Genomic DNA, 22,603 nt, shown 5'->3' with positions numbered 1-22,603 from the left:
TAAAACAATGTGGATTTCGTGTTGCCAGATTTAGCAGAAACAAAAAACCAAATGAATAAAAGCAGGATGCCCACTGAAATTAGAATTTCAAGTAAACAAAAACTTTTTAGTATAAGTGTGTTTTGCCTCCTTTACAATTAATGCATGAAACATATTTATACTAAAAATCATTTGCCATTGACCTGAAATTCCAACTGACCTACAAATTTACCTGGCAACTCCATGGTCTCCATTCGTTGCTGCCAAAGGGGACAGCGTTCTGGCTCTGGAAGGCCACACTATCGGGGAAATGGGCCTCCAGTTTGATGTTCACGATCCCATCCCTGAGAGAAAGCAGGCATACCCCAGTGGGAGGCCAAGTTCACAAGCCACCTGGAGAGTGGACGCTCATCAAGAAGGTTTTCCTTTTGAGAGCTCCTATAAAAATAATAATTAGCTTTATCAGGAGCTTTGTATGTGAGTCTGCTCTATAATTATTCATTTGTTAATTGCCTCAACATCCTGTTGAGGTTGGTAAATATTTATTTCTACGACTCTAATTTTGCAATGAGGTAAACAAACAGAGGAAGAGACTGACTCACTGGGCAGCCCAGCAGGCCGGGAGAGGACTGGCAGGAGAGCCAAGGAGGGGCCTCAGGTCCTGTGCTGCCAGTCTTCAGGAAGGCTTGCCCCAGGGCCAGGCCTGGCAACAGAAAAGCCCAAATACAAATCTGATAAGAGGAATAAGGAAGATGCTCTGAACTGCCTGAAAACACATTCTGAATGGCTCCATTGCCGGTAAATGAAATAGACCAGAACAAAACTATGTAGAAAGGAAACTACTGAAGACAGATTATTTTCCCCAAAGGAGGGAATGGCTTAGCCACCCTTTGTTTCTCCCCAGTCAAAGGTGAATTGTCTTGAAAAGGAAGATAGTGTGGCACCTGGGTGCCTCAGTCTGTTAAGCTTCAGACATCGGCTCAGGTCATGATCTCACGGCTTGTGAGTTCAAGCCTCACACTGGGCTCTGCTGACAGCTCAGAGCCTGGAGCCTGCTTCCAGTTTTCTCTCTCTCTCTCTCTCTCTCTCTCTCTCTCCCTCCCTCCCCTCTCTCTCTGCCCCTTCCCTACTAATGAGCTCTCTCTCTCAAAAATAAATTAAAAAAAAAAAGAAGAAGAAGGTGAGCTTCAAACCCGGGCCTTGCCTGACTCAAGTGCGTGTACCATTTGCTGCATAAATTCTTCCACCCACACACAGAAAAAATCCAGCACACCCAAAGCCAAGTAAATGGTCTTTTCAAATACCATTTAAATTAGCTTTTTTGTCTGTTGTGTCTCTTTCATGAATTCTAACACAATCTCAGGGCCAGGGCTATGCACACCCACAAAAGGGTCTTGCCAAGGCTCCTAGCTCTGTAATAATACTTCCATCCCAGCACATAACCCAGCAGATCTGCCAATAACACTGAGGATTGAGCAGGTATCATGATCTTTCTTCCAGTGATAGGAAACTGATTTGCAGGGGCCTCTGGGGGGGGCCCAGTCGGTTAAGCGTCTGACTCTTGATTTCAGCTCAGGTCATGATCTCACAGTTGGTTGTGAGATTGGGCCCCGAGTCAGACTCTACCCTGAGCGTGGAGTCTGCTTTAGATTTTTTTTTTCTTTCTTTCTCTCTCCCTCTGACCCTCTCCCCAAAAAAGAAATTAGGAAAAAAAGGAAACTGATTTGCAGAAAGCATAGGGATTTGTTTGGAGTCACACAGGGCTAGAGATGGGACCAGAGAGCATCTCTGGACTCCATCATCCTTGTTGAAGGTTGGAGGAACTTGTCCCGTCGTCAAAAAATACCCTGCAATCTGCAACTTGAGTAATACAGGTTTCGTCTTCACAAATATTTTCCATCCATGGTCCCATAACCACACTTGCAGGACTTCCTGCTAATCACCTTCAGGGGCTTCCTTGTTCTGGAAGCTCCTGGCATGAAGCCCTCAACCAGCTGGCTCTGCCCCACGTGTTCAGGCTCATCCCCTGCCCTCTGTGCAGGAAGCTCTGTTCAGGCCAGGCAGGTGACGTTCATCCACTGCGCACGGGCACAGGACCCACCTCCACACCTCCATCTCCCTGGTTTCCTTATAGGAACCCCACAGTGCAGCAGACTGGGTTTGAAGCCCGATTGCTTTTGCACCCATTGGGCCTGGGTTCCAGTACTCTCTGTGTGACTTTGGAAAAAACACTGCCTCTGGAGAATCCATTTTCTAATCGATGATAGATAATGGGGGACTAGAGATCATGTACGTATGTATATATGTACATATTTTTTGTATTTTAGAGAGACAGCATGCGTGACTAGGGGGAGGACTGGGTGGGGGGGAGACCGAATGAGAGAGAGAGAGAGAGAGAGAGAGAGAGAGAGAGACAGAACCCTAACCAGACTCCATGCTTAGTGTGGATCCCACACTTAGCTTGATCCCACGGCCCAGGAATCATGACCTGAGCTGAAATCAAGAGTCAGATGCTCAACCGACTGAGACCCCAGGAGCCGGAGACCATGTACGTAATGCATCCAGGACAGTGCCCAGTGCAGAGCAGGTGACCTGTTGGTGGTTTTTGTTACTGTGACATATCCTTATCCTCCTCTGCATTTAATTCCTAGCCATTCTTCAAGATTCTCTATATCCTCCACCAGCTCAAGGCAGTTTCTCCCTTCTCTGAATTTAGAACAAATTTCACTCCTATGGCACCCAGTTCTTATGCTCTCGTGTTCTTTTCTAAATACAAGAAATATTCACTCAGGAATGCTGTGAGTTGAACGGTGTTCCCCAAAAAGATATGTTCAAGTTTAACTCCTCATACCTGTAAATGTGAACTTACTTGGAGACAGGGTCTCTGTGTATATAATCAACTTAAGGTGAGGTCATACTGAGATGTTAGGATGGACCCTAATCCAAAGACTGGTGTCCTTATAAGAAGAGAGAAGTTTGGGTGCAAACACACTGATACATGGAGAAGGAGGCTGTTGGTGACACCAGTGTCCTGGAGCTGCCATAACAAAGTCGCACACACTGGGTGGCTTTCAAACCACAGAAATTTATTCTCATACACTTCCAGAGGTCAGAAGTCCAAAATCAAAGTGTCATTAGGGCTGTGCTCTCTCAGAAGGCTCTAGGGAGGGATCCCTCTTCGCCTTATCCCAGCTTCTGGCTTCTGCTGGCAATCCTTGGTGTTCTTGGTCTGAAATTGCATCCCTCCCTTCTGCCTCTGCCTCCAGTGTCACATGACTTCTCCCTGTATGTCTACATGTTTGTGTCTAAATTTCCCTCTTCATATAAGGACACCAGTCATTGGTCCCACTTGGGACCTACTCAAGTAGGACCTCATCTTAACTTGATTATGTCTATAAGGACCCTATGTCCAAATAAGGTCATAGGCACTGGGGTTAACATTTAAGTGTATCTTTTGGGGGGGACACAATTCTGCCCATTTTAGTCCTGCTATCTTCTCTGCACCAGGAATCCTTGTCTCTTCCCTCTCCTTTCCTTCACTTTCCACATCCTAGGCTGTTTACTGTATTTTTGAAAAGATTTTTTTTTTTTTTAGTTTATGTATTTTTTGAGAGAGAGGCAGAGAGAGGGAGAGAGGGAGAGGGAGAATTGTAAGCAGTCTTTGCACCATCAGTGCAGAGCCTGACGCGGGGCTCAAACCCATGAACTGTGAGATCATGACCTGAGCCGAAATCAAGAATTGGACGCGTAAACACGTAAATAGGTGCCCCTATTGTATTAAAAAAAATTTTTTTTAAGTTTTATTTATTTATTTATGTGTGTGTGTGTGTGTGAGAGAGAGAGAGAGAGAGAGGAGGGGGGAGAGAGAGAGGAGGAGGTAGAGAGAGAGAGAGAGAGAGAGAGAGATTGACAGCATGAGCATGGGAGAGGCAGAGAGCGGGAGAGAGCATTCCAAGCAGGTTCCACACTGTCAGTGCAGAGCCCAGTGCGAGGCTTGAAGTCACAAACCATGAGATCATGACCCAAGCAGAAATCAAGAGTCGAACACTTAACTGACTGAGCCACCCAGGTGCCCTCACTGCTGTATTTCTTGAACACCTCTCATTTTTTGCCTGTCCTCCATCCCGTCGTCTTGATTCTGGCCCTAACAGAGCTGGATGACCACAGTGGCCTCCTCTCTCTTCCTCTCTGTCCTGTTGGTTTCTCTTTCTTCCAGCCAGCTGCCTCGATGAGCCTGGTGAAATGTGAATTTAGTCATGGCATCTCTGCCTAGAATCCCAAATGGCTCCCAGTAGTCTTTGGGACTGAGACCCAACTCCTTAGCAGAGCACCCAAGGAGCCCGATTTCTTACGTGGAGTAACCTCCAGGCCTGTCCTCATTTGCAGTAAACTGTGGCCTCAGAAGCACCAGAGCCCTCCCCTCCATGGCCCCCACATCCTCAGGTTACTATGACTTCACAGGCACGGTTCCCTCTGCCGACAATCCTCCCGCCCTGCTCTGCTTGCTCCTTCCCCTCCTCTTGGACTCTTCTCCTACCCTCCCACCCCTGGGCTGAGTCAGTTGTCTTTCATTTGTGCCTCTAGAGACCACAATTGTAGTAGAAGAATTTGCCAAAGGAAATGAGGCCCTAGCAATGAGATCAGCAAGGTGGGCACTGGCCAGATATGGCTGGGGCTATCTCCCAAATGGCCTTGTGAGGCGGAGTTAACTCGGTGCAGAGAGAATGCACTCATCTTTCAGGGACAGACTTATTAACCAGGGTCATGCACTGACCATTTGCAGCCAGAAAGCTACTTTATTGATTTAAGTAGGAACTGTAGTGCTGGACAAAGGGGTCCTCCAGCCAATCCGCTCTCCCTGTCCTGCCACCCGAAAGGTAAGCTGTCAGAAGATCCCATGAGCCCAGAGTCAGACAAGAATTTGTTTCAAGAGTTCCACGTTGAATGGCACCAGGCTCAACAGCCCTGGATGTCCTGCATCATACAGATGCACCTGCTGCTTGGCCATGACAGGTGAGTTTCGGGCAGGATCGGTCCTTATGGAAGGTGCCTGATTGGGTACTGCACCTTTGATCAGATCACAGCCTGTGTGGATGTAGGAAATGTGTGTTTAGTAGAAACTTTATCAGAGATGGGGGGAAGGCGAGAGTGGAATGGAGGAGGGTTTATACCAGAGCTTTCCAAAGTGGCAGACTGAGAATAGGTTACAGATATGATGTCTCCTGGGGACAGAAGAGCCCCTGGCTGGTCACCTCTAGCTGCTCCTTGTCTATGCCAGAGGTGGGATGAACTGTATCCCCTAAAAAGACAAGTTCAAGTCCTAACCTCCATACCTGTAACTGTGGCCTTATTGGGAAATAACGGTCTTTGTGGAGTAGGATGGGCTGCTATCCTTATAAGAGGGAAATCTGGGCACAGAGAGAGGAGTACATTGTGTGAAGACACACAGAAAGACCCGCACATACAGGGAGAAGGCGAGAAGGCCGTGTTGAGAAGGAAAGCTGACAAAAGCAGATTAAAAAAAAACCCAAAAAACAAAAAAACAAAAACAGGCAGATGTCCGAGGCCGGATAGGCCCCTTGCATGCTTTTGGCTTCTATAATCTTGCTTACTTGCTTCTTGATCAACCGACTGCCCGTGTAGCACAATCGGTAAGTGCCCCTCTCCCCCATTTCTTCCCTTGAGCCCCTGCAATCCTGCCCACCCATGCAGCCGATTGAAAGTTTCCAAGTACCCGGAAGCTGACCAGGCATAAAAGTAGGCCAGCGCCAGGGCTCGGGGCTCAGCTTTTGGAGATGACTCCGCTGGCCAGCGCTGGTGCAGAATAAAATCGTTTCTGATTCTCTGAGCGCCTGTCACTTGTCTCTTCCTGTGTGCCCGGTATTTGCTGTAACGGTGTATCAGGGGAGGCAGAGACGGGAACGATGCATCCACAAGCTGAGGGACGCTAAGCACCGCCGGCAACACCTGAGACTAGGGGACGGCCTGGAACAGAATCCCTCTAGGAGCCTCCAGAAGAAACCAATCCTGGGGCATGTTGATGGCAGACTTGCGGCCCCAAGGACTGTGAGAGAATTACATTCCTATTGTTTGTGGGGCTTGCTTGCTGCAGCTCTAGGACACTAGTACAGATGCCCTCCAGGTACTTTACCTGCGGAGACAGGGAAACTCCTTTCTTAACACCCCCCCACCCCTGACATTCTCCTCCTTTGCTTATGTCCCTTGAACCCTTCCGGTGACATCAACACACCAGCTCATGCTCCTCTCCCTCATCCTCCCCACCTCCGTCCCTTTCCTTCCTTCTTTTCGGAGGGGAAGACCCCAATCCCTTCACCTCTCTGTCATCTGCAGGGTGCTTTGGTCCAGTAACACTGGCCCCAGCCCTTGGAGTCACTTGAGTAACTTATCAAGGAAACTGATGAAGATTCACACAGGTAAGTGTGCATTTAACTGTTCTTTAGCAGTCATTTAAAAAAATACAGCTTTAAAAAATGCAAATTATCGACTAATTACAATATGCAAATTACAAACAGAAAGTAGGGATTACCTCCATTTGCATGTGGGGACACAGAGGTAGTTTAAGTAACTTGTCCAAGCTGGATCCAGGCTTGAACCTGAAACTTCCTGACTTCAAAACCCTTCCTTTAGACTACATTACTAACTCGACTTCGAAAGATGTAGCCTTGTAAATATTTGGAAGGGCTTGCCAAATTCTCCCTATTCTTCCTATAATTTTATTTTATAGAAATTTGCTGTTGTAAGTGGATATATGATATGTAAAGAAATTCAGGATGGTGATCTGTATCTTAGTTATTCTTAATAGTTTATTTTCTCACTTAGTAGTAAAAGTAATAATTATTATTTGGTCTGGAGCCTACAAGCCTACATAACGATTCTGGTAAATTTATAGAGTTCCTTGAATAATCAGTTTATTGTGTTATACCTTGAGCTTTGGTAAAGGACTATCTCTTTTTTCTTCCCTGAAGTTCAAGCATAGAAATATTCACATATTTTCTTTTAAACCCTTACGATAATAATTTTTTCAAATGCGAATTTCATGTTGCCTGAGAGTCAGGCATGTTATGACATTCTTAGCTTAAGTAAAAGAATAAATCACTCATTTTTTCAAAGTCTTTTCTGCCAAACAGAATATCCATTTAGCTTCAGCTTGAACAAATGAAGTTTTTTGGCTTGAATTACTAAACTAAATGAACCTGGGGATGAGGAAAATCCCTCTTTTACTCAAGCAGCAAACTTGAGGCTGATGTTATTAAAATGCCCTCAGTTTCCTGTCTCCAAAGCCAGTAAAAACGGTCTTCTGTCTTCCTGCTCTCAGGCACTTTAATCACAGACCATCACTGACATGCTCACAGACACAAACTTCACTGAACTGGGTCCAGTGAGCCTTCTTTACACGCATGTCCCGCCTGACAGGATAAATCAACAATCTCAAGGCCTTGGATGGAGTCCAAGTGCCATTAGCCAAGCGAAACATGTAGAAGACAATTAGCCCTGGGCAAGGCCAGCTATGTAATTTGCAGGCCTGGTGCAAAATGAAAATGCAGGGCTCCTTGTTGGAAAATGATCAGCGACAGCAAAGCAGTAAACCAAGTACTCGGCCCTTCTGAGGACGAGCTTGGGTGACTGTACCAGCCACACACCCAGGGAGCAGGCCCTGCCCCTGGGGGCTGTCCTTGAAGCTTTCACACCTCTCCCTTTGCAACCTGCCATCTGGGCCCTGTCTCTCTCACTGCACTATTAAATCAGTCACCAAGGCTGATTCTGACCCCTGGAGCCCTCGCAAACACACCTATTTTCCCCTCTCCTTCTGCAGATGCCTCTGACCCAGTCACTCTCTGCCACGCCCACGCTGCTCTCTGCAGCCAGGCTTGCTCACTGTAGAGGTCCTGTCGTGCCCCTGTGGGTGAGCCTTGGGAGGCTTCCCATTGCTCTTGGTGGAAAGCCAAAATCAAGAACACAGACCTGCACACCTTACCCTTTCTGTCCTATTTCCTCTGGCATCTTTGGCTCATGCCTCACTCTCACTGGCCCTGGGTATTTCAGGCATCCTGGCCTTCACTATGACCTTGTCCCGTGTAGCCCCTCCGTCAGGATGCTCCAGCCCCCAGACCTTCTCACGGGCTGCCCCTCTGGCCTTTCTCTCTGTCTTCACCCAGCTCCTCCTAGTACGCTGGCTAGTCTTGGCTTGAGTGTGATGCCCTCGGGAAGCTCCCTGCCTCCCAGTCCAGAACAGGTCCCCTGGCTACCCCTCCCAGGCATTCTCTTTGCTCACTGATACAACTCATTACACTTGCCCGGGACATTTCCTGTCGTGAAGTTGGGGTCCCAGGGTGCTGTTCTATCACAGAAACGGCAGGGATTTGTTGATGGATGGGTTGATTGGTTCAAGGCTCTGACACAAATTCAGCATCCTAGAGAAAAAGAACTATTGTCACTTAGTAACAAGGGAGCTGTTTTTGCTGCTGCTGCTGCTGCTGTATAAAAGGCTGTAGAACACAGAATGTTCCGGGCAGCCAGCGGCTCTGGGGGATGACGGTGTAGCCTATCTGAACGGGTACTGCTCACTGAAGATGTCCACTGGGTGCGTTGCTGTTCAGCTTGCTTTAAAAGATACCATTCTGGGATTACGTGTGATTTTTAAAATTCCTTCTCTATTTTCCTAGTTTGTGACAATATGCATATATTGCTTTGATAACCGTGATGAACCACCCTCTCCGCAGCAAATTTACTTTAAAAAAAAAAAAAAGGACTAGGCAAGAGGAATTTCCTACAGGGGTTCATTTTCTTTGCAAATGTGTTTCCTCTGGCTGGAAAGAGGAAACATCTTCCCTCCTCTGCTCTCCACTGCAGAAGAAGGGGTATGAACAGGATGTTAAGTATAGTGTCAACGGTGACAATTAATAGTCTTATAAAAATTTATATAAAAGTAAGGGTACAAATGTAGCCTTAATGCCCAGCCATGAATGCTGCTGATCACCAGGGACAGTATTTGCCTGCTCCTGTGGTCCTGAACTGTGGGAAAAGTGAGGGAAAGTGCCTTCTACTCCAAGAGCAGTGGTTTCTAGCCTCACCGGCTTATCTGTCCTAAAACGCTTTTCTCCTTCTGTTGTATTTGTCTTCTGCTATTTAGGCAAGAAAGCAAAAGAAATCAAATTGAAGAAAAGTCTACGGGATAGACTAGGCGGGGATCAGAATGTGTAATAAGGCCAAAAGGCTAGGTGAACATGAAGCAGTTCATACCAGTGTGGGATGGGGTGATCCACTGTCCCTGTTTGCCTGAGACTGAGGAGTCACCTGAGTCCCAGACTTAACACCGAGATGGTTCTGGACAAACCAGGGCGAGCGGATGCCTTGGGAGACAGCAGACATGGCTCCAAGCAGGGCCTCTCCTGGGCCTGGCCCCTGTGGGCCCCTGTGTGACGCCACACCCTTCAGCCTCTCACCCCCACAACTCCCCCTGCGGAGTTCACAGTATCACCATTTTCCAGGACGGTTTTGAGAATTGACTCTGGCCTGAAACTGGGAACCCAGACCATAATTTTATCTTTAGTTTGTCACTCAGCTTCTCATTTGCTAGAATGAAACCCCTTTGACTTTGGTTTTAAAATGAACTGTGATTAAAGCAAAAACAGGATCCTGGTATGAACTCTAGATTTTGATGCATTTGAGCTGTCAACATTGTTCCCTTTAAGTTGCGCCCAATGCAAATTTCAGTTCCTAAAAAACCCAAATAGGGTAATAAATGTTAAGGGAAGGAGGTCTGATTTGCCTCTTCCTAAACTGATGACCTGGTAGGAACATTGCTGATTGAGGAGAAACACGTCGGGGTTCCTGCTAACACGGAGACACGCTCACGGCTGTCGGAATGATTATTCTATTTCTGCCGCAGAGGGGGAGAGACAGGAGAGTTAGAAAGGCGGGTTCCAGGCGAGGGCTGTCATCAAGGCGTTTGGTGTGGAGCGCCTCTTCAGGCACGCTAGCCCCAGTGAGTCCAGTGTCCCTGGGAGTAGATGACATCAGCATCCCGGTTTACAGAGAGAATCTCAGAGCGGGTAAGTGGCCTGAGGACGGGCAGCCAGGTCTGGTGGTCTCCCTCTCCTACCTGGCTGCCTCTCCTTTCCTTCAAAGACGGGAGACGTCTATTTCCTACGTGTCTTACAGCCTTCATGCTGGATCAACAAGCAGACCTGAGATGTCATCGACAGAGAGATGTCCCCCCGCCTCCAGCTGAGCGACAGAGATGAAGCAGAAGCTGCTTTTGATTTTTAAAAATTTTTTTATTTTTGTAAATTTATATCCAAAGAGTTAGCATCTGGTGCAAGGACGATTTCAGGAGTTAGATGCCTTAGTGCCCCTTACGCATTTAGCCCATCCCCCCTCCCACAACCCCTCCAGGAACCCTCTGTTTGTTCTCCATATTTATGAGTCTCTTCTGTTTTGTCCCCCTCCCTGGTTTTATATTATTTTTGCTTCGCTTCCCTCTTGTTCATCTGTTTTGTCTCTTAAAGTCCTCAAATGAGGGAAATCATCTGATTGTTGTCTTTCTCTGACTAATTTCACTTAGCATAATACCCTCCAGGTCCATCCACGTAGTTGCAAATGGCAAGATTTCATTCTTTTTGATTGCCGAGTGATACTCCATTGTATATATATCCCACATCTTTATCCATTCGTCCTTCGATGGACATTTGGCCTCTTTCCATACTTTGGCTATTGTTGATAGTGCTGCTATAAACATGGGGGTGCCTGTGTCCCTTCAAAACAGTGCACTTGTATCCCTTGGATAAATGCCTAGTAGTGTAATTGCTGGGTGGTAGGGTAGTTCTATTTTTAGTTTTTTGAGGAAACTCCATCCTGTTTTCCAGAGTGGCTGCACCAGCTTGCATTCCCATGCTTTTGATTTTTAAAGAAAGAGTCTTGATACCCTTTATTTCGGGAATTGTTCTTAATAGATCACAAAGAAAGTTCACATTCGCCGGGAAGAGAAGAAGGGCAGTCGCGATAACAGCAACAGTAATAATAAGCGTGGCCGTTATGGGGCGCCCGGTGGCTCAGTCGGTTGGATGTCCGACTGTAGCTCAGGTCATGATCTGACAGTTCATGGGTTCGGCCCCGCATCAGGCTCTGTGCTGACAGCTTGGAGCCTGGAGCCTGCTTTGGAGTCTGTGCCTCCCCCGGGCCCCCGCTCTCTGCCCCTCCCCTTCTCGCACTCTGTCTCTCAAAAATGAATAAATGTTAAAAAAAATATTTTAAAAAAAGGCACGCCTATTATGCAGGACTTGTCACTCACAGTGAGGACCCTCAGGCTCTGGGAGGTGACAGAACTGGGATTTTGTCCCTGGACTAACCCCAAGGGTCAAGCTTTTTGTGCTTTATCACGTGATCATTTTTTAGTTTGTTTATCTCATTTTACAGCTGAGGAAGCTGAGGAGCTTGCAGGCTAAAAGACTTGCTAAGTGTTCATGTTTCAAATGCACAGAGCCAGAACTCACACCCCACTGCCTGTAGCCTCTGCCCAAAGAACATAGAGCCAGTACCTGTGAGACGCGGCAAGGCGTTTCCTGTTACATCAGCCTGCAGCCCAAAGCGCCATGGAATGATGTGACTCAGACACAAGAATGTGTGCCAGTTAGAGATCTCTTGGTTGCGCGGGGCAGAAATTGCCAGGCTGAAACAAACAAGGGAAATAAAAGTTCTCAAAAAATAGGAATTTGAATAGAAATCTAGACAAGAGCCAAGGTACAGTCAAACCACGCTTGAATCAGTGGATGTGTATCTAACCAGCTATCTATTTCATTAAACTCTTCCAGAAAACACGTATGCGCTATAAGCCTTGTCTTTGTTTCTGTGATCGGCTGCAATGAACTTGCAGCTGGGCCTCGGGGAGGGACCAGACTTAAACGTGAGAAGAAATCTGGGCTTTCTCTCCGGTTTCTGCAAACCAGCTTCCCTGCTCCTCGGTGCATGGGGTAGAACGTGATCACTGGCCATAGTCACGGGTGCACATTTTGAGTCCAGCTATCGGGAAAGCTTTCTTTGTTCCATTTCATTTTCCAGAAGAAGGGCCAGTGAGCGGCCAGATCTGGGGAGTGTGCACCTCTGGTCCCCACTGCTGTGGACAGGAGGCAGGTGACGTAGCACCAACAAAGCCAGCCCGGCCCCTGGGAACAAGGGGACGAGGGTCACCAGAGAACCAGGAATCACATAGGGAGTTGCACATATGACCCAGTGTATGTCCAGGTGTCAGAATTCTCCTGCAGGAGAATAACATCTAAACAAAAGCCCAGGTACAGTTAAACACTGTTTGGATTAGTGAATGTATATTTAATCAGCTATTTATTTCATTAAAATCTTCCTCGGGGCGCCTGGGTGGTTCAGCCGGTTAAGCGTCCGACTTCGGCTCGGGTCATGATCTTTCGGTCCGTGAGTTCGAGCCCTGCATCGGGCTCTGAGCTGTCAGGCTCTGAGCCTGTTTCTGATTCTGTGTCTCCCTCTTTCTCTGACCCTCCCCCATTCATGCTCTGTCTCTCTCTGTCTCAAAAATAAATAAACGTTAAAAAAAATTTAAAAAAATAAAATAAAATCTTCCAGAAAACATGTATGTGCTATAAACATTGCCCCTGTTTTTGTGATCAACTATTTTTAAAGTTTAAAAAAAAGTTTTGTAATGATAAGTAGTGGGGGAAACGTGCTAATATAACTCTCAACCTACCATGCTGATGGGCCCAGGACTTTTTATAAGTTTTTTGGTACAAAGCAGTCTGCTGTGATAGGTTTTCCTGGCTAATATCCTACTTGTTCCTGAAGCTCCCTGGTGAATAAATATTAGTCTTTTTGCAAGAGAGTCAGGATGGAAAATTAGCAGGTATGAAATTTTTGCCTCTTGGTGTTGGATGCTGCTCAATCTACCCCAGGTCCTTTCTTTCCAGAAAGTTACTGAACTGTATTCAAATGATAAAACAAAACAAAACAAAACAAAACAAAACCAACACCTCCAGGTCCCTGCTGTTGTACCTGTGTGGTTTATTTTATTTCTGAAATGTGGTGTGACTGGGAATATCAACGCATACACACTGGCCCTTAAGGATTTCAGATCTAATTCTTCAAAGAGAAGAGTGGGGTTGGAGTGGAGGGATAGCTGTCTCTGAACGTGACGGTCATCGTTGAACCAAACGATCCCCTCCTGCTCCTAAAAGGCTTATTAATGTTTGGCCTTCCTCCTGGTGCCTTTTCAGAGAATCCATGCCACACGTTTGCACTCAGCCTTTGTTACTATTTTAAGTTGGTTTGGATCATTTCCATGCAAACTCTCAAAGCATTGGAGATCTGTAATTATATTTTGCAAGATGTATCAGGCGCTGCCTACACATTTTACAGTTTAGTGTTGCAAAGCCAGAGTCGTAGCTTTTTGCCACATGGTTATTTAATTCCATACAGTACAGACAGGCCTGGTCATATTTGGCCTCCACAAGGAAGTGCCAGGGCCTTTCCACCCCCGCCACATTCCTGCTTGCTGTGGCTTTGCGCCACGAGGTGTGTTTCACATCTGCCATGTGACCGCCCCGCTGCTGTCAACAAGTGATTCATTGTCATCGCCAAGGGAAAAACAGACTGTGTAGGAAGGTGCCATATGGTGATACATGTGGGGTTTTTTCTGCCTTCTACTGGGTAACCCTGGCCTTATTGTCATGCATTCGAGGTGGAAGTGTGACGCAATGAAACTGATTTACAAAAGCCACATACAGAAACCGGCGTATTTTTTTTTAGCCTCGGTGTGGTTAAGGTTTACTTCCTCTACGTATTTATAGCGGAGGCTTTTGGACATGGCTGGGGGAGAGCCAGCTTCTGATACGACATCCATTTGCTGGTTACTGCATCTGCAATTTATACTTCGCCCTCTGTTTTGCCAAGGAAAGGGCCTTCGTGGCCTCAATTAAATGTGAAGGTTGGGTTTCTCTGCATCTGCTGGCCGTTCCAATGTGGAAGCCAATATGCATGAGCAGGATAATGAGTTGGAAATAGATCCAGAGAGGGCCCAGCGATGAGAAACACGGTGGCAGATTATTTTAGATCCAGAATATCAGAGTTAAAAGCCTCTTGATTCAGTACAGCAACTGGCTCAAAAATAGACCTAAAAATGCATATACAAAGCAAGCGTAATGATATATCATATGCATGTGGAGCTTTAAAAAGCAGCCTGGACATCTCAGTGAGTCAATTTTTAGAAAGGGACCAAGGTGAGGTTAATGAACCTTGACACCTGCTCTGCTTTCTTCCTCTGCTCTAAAAATCCCGCCTGGTGAGGTTCTGGTGTATTTCATAGATATTCTATTTAAAGAACAAAAGCGGCTGGGCAGTTTGTGAAATGTGCTGGAAACATATAATGCGGCCGATTCTAGATTTGCCAGTAATTAATTGGGAGCACTTGGCCATGTGTCTTAACCCGCAACGTTTTCCAGGACAGAACTGACGGTACTTCCCCTCGATGTTTTGAAGAGTTGCCAATGGGGCAGATTGTCAGGGCTGTGGGAAGTGTAAGCTGTTCATGGGCATAGAGGGTTGGGCTACTGGAATCGGACAGGTGCATAGGGTGTGGAAGTGACTCATGGAAAGGGCGGGGTTCCCCTTAGGAGGGAAGCTCACCTGCTGTGTCTCCAGGAAGGAAGAACACGACTCTAGATGCATGGCTCCCTGGCTGCCCTGCTCCTGGGTCAACCATCTGAACCCCAGGATCATCTATCTCAATGGCTTGTTTCTTCAAATCTGATGTGTCTTGTTCTTCTCAACCTTACGCTGTATATTAAGCACTAGTTAGAAAAGGGAGCAGACACTTCTCTGCAGTGACCTGTCTCTGCCTTTAGTTGCCTAAATTCCATGGAGAAGACCTGAAGATCTATGTGGAAAGGCTCCATTCATTCCAGGAGGGTCTGGCTGGAAGCAGAGGGCACTTCCCCAGCTCCCTTCCCTACCCTGCTATGGCAGAGGAGCCCCAGCATCAAAGAAGGCAGGTGGACCACCTGCCTGGGAGGGCTGACAGCCTATCACCCACCCATCATCATGATGCCAACATCAGCAACCTCTGGAAAAGACTTTCCATCCATTTCCAGGTAGTAGAGAAAAAAAGCTCATGTTTCACATCACAATATGTGTTCTCTGTTGATTGACTCAAAAAGAGGCCAGAGAGCATCTTCATTTGTTTTATTTTCCATTTGGTTTGAGAGATTTGGAGGGATTCACAGAATTTCTACCACAGTCCTTTACAGAAGAAACACCCGCTCTTCAAAAATGCAGCAAAGCCAGTGAAGAGAGAAGAGGCTTCTGGTTACAAATCGAATCTGCCAGTTGGCAAGTGATGTGGGAGACGCTCCTCCAAGATCTTCTTCTAGACCTAACTTCCTTCCCAACCAGACACAGCAACTCTGAACTTGTGACACATGCAGGCTCAGCCATGTGACTGCTGTTCTCTGGAACCTTCTTTCTCACTTTGCTTCCTGGAGTGAGCCCCGCTCCAGAAGAGCCCTGGCCTGGCTCCTTTTCCCACGGAGCTGTTTACCCCGTATCCAAGTTTCAAATTTTCACTTTGATGCCCTCAAACTTTGCTAAGCACACTGTATCTACAGTGGAAATTAAAGCTCCAGACCTAAAGCTACACGGAATCTGCTCAGATACGCCTGCTCTGGGCTCCACTTTCCCCTTCTTGAATCCTGGAAAGCTTTATAATAAGCATCACCCCTTTCTATACCTGGTTTCACTGGACCTTTAACAATAACCTGGGTAGTAGCTGATCCGGTGTTATTAGTCCCATTTTACTAAATGGAGAAACTGAGGCTCAGAGCAGTTCAGTAGAGTGCTTCCAAGATGGTACAGCTGATATGCGCCAGAACTTGCTTTGAGGTCAGCCCTTCCACGTCTGCACGCTTATGTCTTTTTAAAGAGCCCTTTTCATGCTTCAAACCTCCCTCTGCCCCGCAGGTTCGATGCTAGAATAATAGGAGACTGGTGACTCAGAGCGGACTTCTGACTTCTTGTATTGCACGCACAAAATGAGGCTCTCTACCGATTTCGTTTCCAAAGCACACATTTCTCACAGCGCTCTCAGCTACCCCAAGCACAACTGATAGACGGCACATCGTGGCCCCTTGGTACACGTTGTCGTCCGAACGGAAAAACAAGATGTGGCTCCAACGCTCTAAAAATAAGGGATTCTATGAAGCTAACCCGCAAAGAGGAACTAAAGAGGAGCCCGTCAGCTTTTCTAACAATCAAACGATTACGCAGAACGCTGTCAAAAGTACACACCTGTGTGGAGGGTGGCGGTGGCAGTGGCAGTGGCCTGCCCCGAAGGAGTATCTTATCGCTACCACCGCTTAGAATTGCCACATGTGGAGATAATAAAAAGCAGGCCAATTAGTTGGTTTCCTTCTTATGTTTTAATTCTCTGCGGACAATGCGCCTCACTTCTTCCTCTCTCCTCAGTACACACCAGGTATAACCAGTGATGCACATTAGCCATCAGGTCAGAGTTTTTCAAAATTATTTTAGTGGTTTAAGAAAATTTTTTTAATGTTTGTTTATTTATTTATTTATTTAAAATATGTATTTTTTTAACATTTATTTATTTTTGAGACAGAGAGAGACAGAGCATGAACGGGGGAGGGTCAGAGAGAGAGGGAGACAGAGAATCTGAAACAGGCTCCAGGCTCTGAGCGGTCAGCACAGAGCCTGACGCGGGGCTCGAACTCACAGACCGCGAGATCATGACCTGAGCTGAAGTCAGACGCTTAACCGACTGAGCCGCCCAGGCGCCACTAATGTTTATTTATTTTTGAGAGACAGAGAGAGAGAGAGACAGAGACAGAGACAGAGTGTGAGAGAGAGGGAGACACAGAATAGAAAGTAGGCTCCAGGCTCTGGGCTGTCAGCACAGAGCCCGATGTAGGGCTTGAACCCACAAACTGTGAGAACATGACCTGAGCCAAAGTTGGACACTTTAACTGACTGAGTCACCCAGGCGCCTCTGTTTTGTTTTGTTTTGTTTTTTTAATAAATAAATTCACTTCCCACTGCTTCGTTGCCAGATCCTGCCTTCCCAGCCTGGTTCCCCTCCACCACCTGCAGGCTCCTGTCAGCCAGGCTTGAGGCGATGAGAACGAAAACCCCCCTCCCTGTCCGCTGCTGCTCTGGCCCCACACAAGCACAGGACGGTTAACCAGTCTGTCAGGTTGGCCTCTGCCCCAATCCTGGTTTTTTCCTGGCCCTGAAATCTAGCACTGAGTGTCCGACCAGGTGATTGGCAACCCCCTCCCCAACCCAATCCCTGCCACCTGCTTTCTCCTTGTCCCCAATCCTCTGTATCCTTGCCAGCTGACCCCTGCCTCAACCTGGATAGAACTCTCTAAAACAGTGCAGTAGGCATTCCCCGAAGGTAAGAGTGGTCCTAGTCTAAGCCCTCTGCTGCCCACCCCTCTTCCTACACCAGCGTCACCAGACTGAGATCAATGCCGCTCCCTGACGGGGAGACATGGAGGGGGCGTCCTCTGGCAGAAGAGGACAGCTTTCAGTGGTGTGCTGGTAAATGCCAACACCCAGCTCTCTGGAAGAACCCTGAATTGCAGGGTCTGCTGCATGGTGTACACATCCCCACACTGGCCCATCTCCAGTGACCCCCCCCCCCCCCGTGATGTCACTGAGCACGGAGCTGAGAAGAGATGAGCAGGGACACACAGATATAAAGTATTTGTACCAAACACAGTTGATGTAAGTAACCTGGATGGCACAGAGAATAATAAAATGTCAATAACTAGGAAGTGAAGAGTTTTAGGTGTTTATTACTTCTGTTTTTAGCAAAATTTATTCAGTTTGTAAGTTTATATAATTTAATTTTTAAAAAAATTTTTAAAAATGTTTATTTATTTTTGGGAGACAGAGACAGACAGAGCACAAGTGGCAAAGGAGCAGAGAGAGAGGGAGACACAGAATCGGAAGCGGGCTCCAGCCTCTGAGCTGTCAGCACAGAGCCCGACACGGGGCTGGAACTCACAAACCGCGAGATCATGACCTGAGCCGAAGTCGGCGTTTAACCAACTGAGCCACCCAGGCACCCCTATAATTTAATTTTTTTAAGTTTATTTATTTATTTTGAGAGAGAGAGAAAACACAAGTGGGGGAAGGGCAGAGAGAGGGAGAGAGAGACTCCCAAGCAGGCTCTGCACGGTCAGTGCAGAGACCACTGTGGGACCTGAACCCACAAACCGTGAGACCATGACCTGAGCTGAGGTTAGACGCTTCACGGACTGATCCTCCCAGGCGCCCCTATAATTTAATTTTTAACAGCAGCCGTGTTTACCACCAGCTTGCAAAATCCCTGAAAATTTAGCACTTGGTTTCCGTGAGCTCGCCCAAGCCAGCTCCCACACACCCTGCCTGGGGTGACCCTCAGACGCAGTCCTGTGACTTCTGTTCTCCATACATTCCAGCTCTTGTTCTACTTGGCCTCCAGGGGCTGGGGACAGCCTCTCCTTCCTGGAACTCTACGCCATCACTCTTTCTTGTCTTCCTTCTACACCTCTTTCCCAGGGCCCTTGTTCTTCTGCTGGAACTGTCCATGTTTCCCAATGTCTGACCGTGACTTCTTTTGTCTGCCATTCTCCTTACTCTGAATGTGGATATGGATGCTTCCCCAGTCTAGACTTTTGGCCCAGAGCTCTCTCTTGAATTCCAGTCTTATGTATGACAGCCTGCAGCCCATCTTCCTCTGACGATCTCATGAGCATCTCATACTCAACGTGCACCGTCAACCAAACCCCACTCTCCCATTGTTCTTTGTTAATATTCCTCACTCAGGCATTCATACTCTCATTCATCCCATAAATATTTACTGAGTACCGACTATGTACTTGTCACCGTGTCTTGTGCCAAGTAATGCAGCCCTGCATAAGCCACAGTCCCAGAGCTCACCCAAAGGAAATGGTGTCACTATCCAGTTGGTGACCTAAGCCGGAGCCCTGGAGTCATCCTCCCACATTCCATATTTATAATTATTTGGTTGGTAAGTCTGATCTCTTCTTCTTCCTAAATAAGTCTGGAATCCTTCCTCTTCTTCCACTCCTGCCATGACCATCTTTTCCCAGGTCCTTGTACTTCCTCCTCTGGATGATGCAGGAAGCTCCCCCCTGGTCTTTGCATCCAAGGACTGTTGCGTTCCAATCCATTCTTCGTAATGCTGGCATAATGATACTTCTGAAACCACATCTATGACATTGCCATTCCCTGTATAACATTCCCCCAAACACCCTCCTAACTTTTAGAACACAATCTGTGCTCCTTGGCATGATATAAAAGGCCTTCAATGTCACCTGGATCCTGTCTACCTCTTGGTCTTCTTGTCCCCATTCCTCTTGGAACCTATGCTCCAGTCACAGAGACTCTTCTTAGGCCATTCCCTCTGCCTAAAATCCCTCCCCCCTCCCACCCCATTCCCTATTTGACTGCCTGCTCCCCTATTTATCCTCCAAAACTTGTTCTGATGCAAGTTTGCCAGTATGGCTGTTCCGTGGGCATTGAGAAACAAGGGAGGGACACCATGCACATCTGTGGTGGTCACTGTAGATTAGCATGGCAATTTCCAGGCATATGGTAGTCAAGTGTGGAGTGCCATTAAGGCTATCAACAGGGCTGCTCTTGTGAAACAACAGGGCTTCCTCCTGGAAGTGTTTGCTGGCCCTCCCAGGCTGCCTTTGGAGACTCTTCTCCGTCATGCCCATACTGGACTCATCATACTGTAATCATCTCATTACTAGTCCGTGAGATTCTTTGGACAATGAGCTCTTAAAGGAGGGGATTGTGTCTTTTATCTCTGTATCCCTGACAACATGGAGCATGCAGGGCCCCTACTGAATAGTCAATAAGGGTTTGGGGAGCGAATGAATAGAATACAGTGTTGGCAAGGGCACGGACCCTGAGTGAATCCCGGTGCTGCCTGTCCCCCCAGTGCAGCTTGGGCACCTCACTCCACAGCAGATCCTTCATGTGATGAGTGTGAGGTTTAAGTGAGAAAGGTGGCTGAGCAGCTCCCAGCAGTCAGTAATAAATGGTAACTATTACAATCATGGAATATTTTCAGGTGCTTAAGTTCCTTCTGTGTTGTTCATTACTATTTTCACCTTTTTGTTTTTTACTAGAAAAGTGGCATAATCCTGATGTTATAGACATTGTTAACTCTCAGCTCTTGGGGTTGGAGTGGGGTGGGAGGTGGGGGTGGGGGTGGGGGTGGGCATAGGGGAGTGGGTATAAAAGATGGATCGCAGCTTCAAGGCTTGGTGTGGCGGTGTGAGAGGTGAGGTGGCACACGTCCACAACGGCTAAACCCGGAGAGAAGGTCTGTCAAAACCCTCTGGAGTGTCTGGCTGCGCAGGACTCCGTCAGGGCTTGGAGCCTGGCCTCATTTGCATATTGGCTCCACTTCCGCCCCGGTGGGAGGTGCCGCTTCCTGCCGCCCGCCCTCTGCTGGCTGGCGTCCGACCTCCCCGATGTGTTTGACTCTGTTGCCCCCTAGGGATCAGGCCCAATTTTCAATGCATTATCTACTTGCTAGCTGGAGTGTCTCCTACACTCGAGCTGTGTTAGAAACTACAGGGGTACAGAAGTGACTCCTACCCTCAAGGTATGGTGTCCACATTTAAAGAACTAGAAACCTTGACAATCCTGGAAAAGCCTAAACCAGGACTGAAAAATCTGAAGAGCTCTGTGTGCAATGGTAGAGGAGGTTTTTTTTTTTTTTGCCCTGACGCGGATTGCCACGATCGAGGGAGAATCGTATTTACAGAGAGGCTTGCAATATACAGGGAACTGCGACATGCATTCACCATTTTTTTTAAAAATTATTTTATTATTTTTGAGAGAGAGAGACAGAGAGAGAAAGAGAGAGAGAGAGCACAAGCAGAGGAGGGGCAGAGAGAGAGGGAGACACAGAATCTGAAGCAGGCTCCAGGCTCCGAGCTGTCAGCACAGAGCCAGACATGGGGCTTGAACTCAAGAGCCATGAGATCATGACCTGAACTGAAGTTGGCCGCCTAACCAACTGAGGCACCCAGGCGCTCCTAGTTTCACCCTTTCAACTACACCAGTGATGGTATTAATGAAATAGAAATAAACATTTTGTTGGGAGACTGACAGTTAATATCATCACACTGGCCACTAATCTGACAACTGTCTTAACAGTCAGCTGATATTGTGTTTCCTCTCAAAGGTCACACTTGAAACGAAGTGTAGTTTCAGAGGGAAAAAACCCATGAATATGACTCAGCAGCATTACTTTTCTGTAGTGCCTGAGCTTTCTTCTTTTGCCTGGCCAGTAACATCTGGGAAGATCAAAGCATGAGTGGACAGTTGTGATTGCTGGGGACACCTTTCCTGGGTCATTTACAATTTCTGCCTTGCAACTGTGATCCTACGAATTATGAGAGGGCACTTTTAGGAATAAAAGCATTTAGCTTCATTTCTTCATAGGAATGGAAGATCAAAATCATTATGAAGTTGTTTTTTTTTTCCAGATGCAAAGCAACTTTCAAGCAACTGCTTTTAAACCTCTCACATGCAAGCTTAAATCACAGTGACATTGTCACATTAGAATCTATTTGAGTGAGTTAAACCAAATAATGGCAAAGGGTCCTTTTCTTCCTTTAATCTTTCAGGAAAAAAAAAAAAAGGCAAACTCCAAAATTATGCCAAGCAGTCTATCAGTAGTCTCTATGGCTCCACACGTTCAGAGTAACGTCCGCACACTCTGAGCTGGTGTTTTTCTATCCCAGATGTATTCTTTTCCCCTCCAAGAAGTGAGGAGTGACTAACGCTCAGGAATATGGTGCCAAGAGCAGCTACTAGGAGAGAGAGACAACTGAGAGAGAGAATTCCTCCCTGGAGACTGTGGAAATACACTTTTTCAGGAGAGAAAGCATCTTTCCCAGCTTCCCTTCACGTCTGTGTGGCCAGGGCTGGGTCACATGCCTATTTCATGTCTGTTGCACACCACCCACTGGCCAGGGAAATGGCTTACCACGAGATGTTTGGACAATTCTTTTGAGGGTAGAATGGATATTGGGATGTTAACCACTGCTTTGGATACTGTTTCTGGAAACTCTGATAGCTAGATCAGCTGTGCTTTGCTTTAAGGCAGAGCTCAAACCTTGACGCTTCCTTTTGAGGGTCTTTAGTGATTAAATGAAAGCAAAAAAACCCAAAACACCAGATGTAATTATATTTATACTCCAAATTTGATGAGCAGGGCATACCTGTTACGTACATGTAGACAATTTATGTTCTCATGGAAAAATTCTTCAATTCCAGGGGCTCTCCCATCAACAAGCAGGAGAGGAAATGCTTCTTGGGTCTCTCTCCATGATGTGAGTCTCTCCATGACTCTCCAGGATAGTGGAGAAATCTTCTCAGGGCATCTGGGCAGCCCCTGGAATAATAATGAAGTTGCCTGAATAACCTCAACCCCCTAGCAAAATACTTTTAGGCAAAATTAAAGTCTTCTGATTTGCAATCAGAAGAACATTATAAGTAAAATGAATCTTCTGACCTTACTTTCAGAGGGCGGCTG

At 46.9% G+C, this 22,603-nt stretch overlaps 1 protein-coding gene across 3 annotated transcripts in view; it reads right to left on the bottom strand.

The window, feature by feature from the left end:
• Window positions 1-375: 375 nt before the first annotated feature.
• ZDHHC14 (zinc finger DHHC-type palmitoyltransferase 14) overlaps window positions 376-22,603 on the bottom strand; it is a 358,275-nt gene continuing 336,047 nt past the window's right edge. For all 3 annotated transcript variants that reach the window (XM_045058291.1, XM_045058293.1, XM_045058294.1), the window contains exons 9-12: window positions 22,290-22,462; window positions 11,538-11,668; window positions 582-682; window positions 376-417 (exon numbers count right to left, since the gene is read on the bottom strand). In XM_045058291.1, coding sequence (XP_044914226.1) covers window positions 391-417; window positions 582-682; window positions 11,538-11,668; window positions 22,290-22,462 — 432 coding nt within the window. In that variant the 3' untranslated portion in view covers window positions 376-390. The remainder of the gene's footprint in view (window positions 418-581; window positions 683-11,537; window positions 11,669-22,289; window positions 22,463-22,603) is intronic.

Source organism: Felis catus, chromosome B2, assembly GCF_018350175.1.
Source record: "Felis catus isolate Fca126 chromosome B2, F.catus_Fca126_mat1.0, whole genome shotgun sequence".
In the NCBI taxonomy this organism is placed as follows: domain Eukaryota; kingdom Metazoa; phylum Chordata; class Mammalia; order Carnivora; family Felidae; genus Felis; species Felis catus.
The sequence above is the reverse complement of the archived record's forward strand: the minus strand, read 5'-3'. Positions and strand labels throughout refer to the sequence as shown.